The sequence below is a fragment of the Echinops telfairi genome, unplaced genomic scaffold, assembly GCF_000313985.2.
Source record: "Echinops telfairi isolate 266 unplaced genomic scaffold, ASM31398v2 ScPeMD7_17;HRSCAF=63, whole genome shotgun sequence".
Classification (NCBI taxonomy): Eukaryota; Metazoa; Chordata; class Mammalia; order Afrosoricida; family Tenrecidae; genus Echinops; species Echinops telfairi.
The window spans coordinates 9,352,669-9,354,576 of NW_022103914.1; the positions used below are offsets into that span (position 1 = coordinate 9,352,669).

Sequence of the window (1,908 nt, forward strand, 5' to 3'; positions counted from 1 at the left end):
GAAAATGTAAAAAATGCTGTTTAAAGAAAATAGATTTTGAATATAAGCTTCTCTATTCAAACTAAAGATCAAATGTGAATTAAAACAGGGATTTTATTTTTCAAGAAATCATCTCTCTCTCACCTAAATCTATAAACTGTTTTCCATTATGTGTTTTTTCAACAACATAACTCAAATATGTATTGCACCACATGACAGTTGGTCTTCTCACATGTCTTAGGCTTAGCTGTGTCAAAAATGTCTAGAGTGTCATTTGTTACAAGTTTAAGGCTGTAAATGTATTCCTTTACAACAGCTGAGGAACTGTCACCAATGCTAGTTTCCAGAGCCTGGAGCTTTTGACCATACCATCATTTCTACTGGTAACTAAACAGTGCAGTAGATCAGCACGAGATACTTTCAAGTCATGACCTCTAGTCAAGTAAAATGTATGTAGTCCAACCACACCCAATTGTATAAACAAATAGCATCAATCATAAATCAGCCTGTCTTCCATACTTAATGAAATAATATAACTATGGCATGATGGTATACCAATTGTCCAGAGAAAAAAAAGAAATCACACGATTTAAAACGTTCAGGGGTGGGGGTAGGTATCAAAACAGGTGTTTAGAGAATAACTCTTGGAAAACTCCCCCCCTACCACACCCCCAACTGTGCTTGATTTGTTACACTTAGTCCCAAATGCCTGCGACAATGAGAAACTGGAAGCTATCTAACGCTACCGGAACACAAGTATGCATAAAGATAAAGCCGAAGTCTCAGAAAAGCCTGGTGCATTTTCTGTGTTTTAAAAATATTTAGAATTACACCAGGCCAAGACAACAGGGACGGGGGAATTGCGGAGCACTCTGCAAGCCAAGCCATCGCTCCCTGAACGCCCAAGAGAGCTGCTGAAGCCGCCACCGCTCCCGTTCGGACGCCCAGTCACCTTCCCTCGGAGGACAGAGGAAAGTGCCAGCTACGTGCAGATGCAGTGGGCACGAAGGAACAAGAAGACAACACAAAAAAACGAGCGTTTAGAAAAGGCCGGCGAGTGGCGTATGGATCGAATCAGAGACTGAAGAGCGAGAAGCAGAGATGCCGGCGAAGCCTGAAGGATCAAAGGGCAGCGACAAAAGGGCGATTACAGACGGGACAAACCTAAGAGGGGCCCCGCATCAGAATCCAGGCGTGCGACAGGGACAGGGGGGAGGCCGGCTCCGGAGCCGGCACCGCATGCAAGCTCCGCACGCTCCCGAACCCCTCGAACTGCCCTGGCACCGGCCTCAGAGTCAAGAACACGTTCTAGAGAGAGCCGGGCAGCTCTCTGGTATCCCCAGAAATAACGGGGCCCGGCCGGGGCCCACACTCACCAGGCCACCGCAGCCCGGCGTAGCCTCCACATCCCGCAGCGGGAGGTTTACGCAGGCGCCGGGACGGCCACGCGGGAGCCCTGCGGTCGGCCCGTCCTGCTCCTGCTCCGGGAATGACCCAGGGCGAGGCGCTCGGCAACAAGGGCACAGAGCGCCGGCTGTGGCCCTCCCAATGGCGCATGGACTTCCGCAAGAGCCCTCCCGGCACCCGTACGCAGTCCGTCCCGGAAACCCGCCCCCGACGCGCGCCGAGCGGCCGCACGAAGGTTCCGTCGGGAACGTGCGCATGCGCCCCCGCGGCTGGGGGACAGTCGAAGTCCTTTCCTTTCCCTCCGAGCAGCTTCCTTCGGTTCCGGTTTGGAGTTCTCAATCCCAGCCGCTCAGGTTAAACAATGCAAGGGAGTCCTGGGGTCTGGCTCGTGAAATGAAGGGAATAAAGAATCCCGGTGGATAAATTCTTAATATCATTTAGGGATTGAAGCGTGGAGAAAACGAAAACCCGCAAACCCACTGCCAACAGGTGGATGCTGACTCTTGGCGAGCGAGCCTCCAG

The 1,908-nt window shown here is 51.3% G+C and overlaps 1 protein-coding gene across 4 annotated transcripts in view; it reads right to left on the minus strand.

The window, feature by feature from the left end:
- The window catches only part of OPA1 (OPA1 mitochondrial dynamin like GTPase), a 91,227-nt gene extending 89,717 nt beyond the window's left edge, over positions 1-1,510 (minus strand). For 3 of the 4 annotated variants that reach the window (XM_004712290.2, XM_004712286.3, XM_004712288.3), the window contains exon 1: positions 1,356-1,509. In XM_004712290.2, coding sequence (XP_004712347.1) covers positions 1,356-1,387 — 32 coding nt within the window. In that variant the 5' untranslated portion in view covers positions 1,388-1,509. Of the gene's footprint in view, positions 1-1,355 lie in introns of all 4 variants that reach the window. The other variant, XM_004712285.2, reaches the window with a different exon arrangement.
- Between the last annotated feature and the right edge of the window lie 398 nt (positions 1,511-1,908).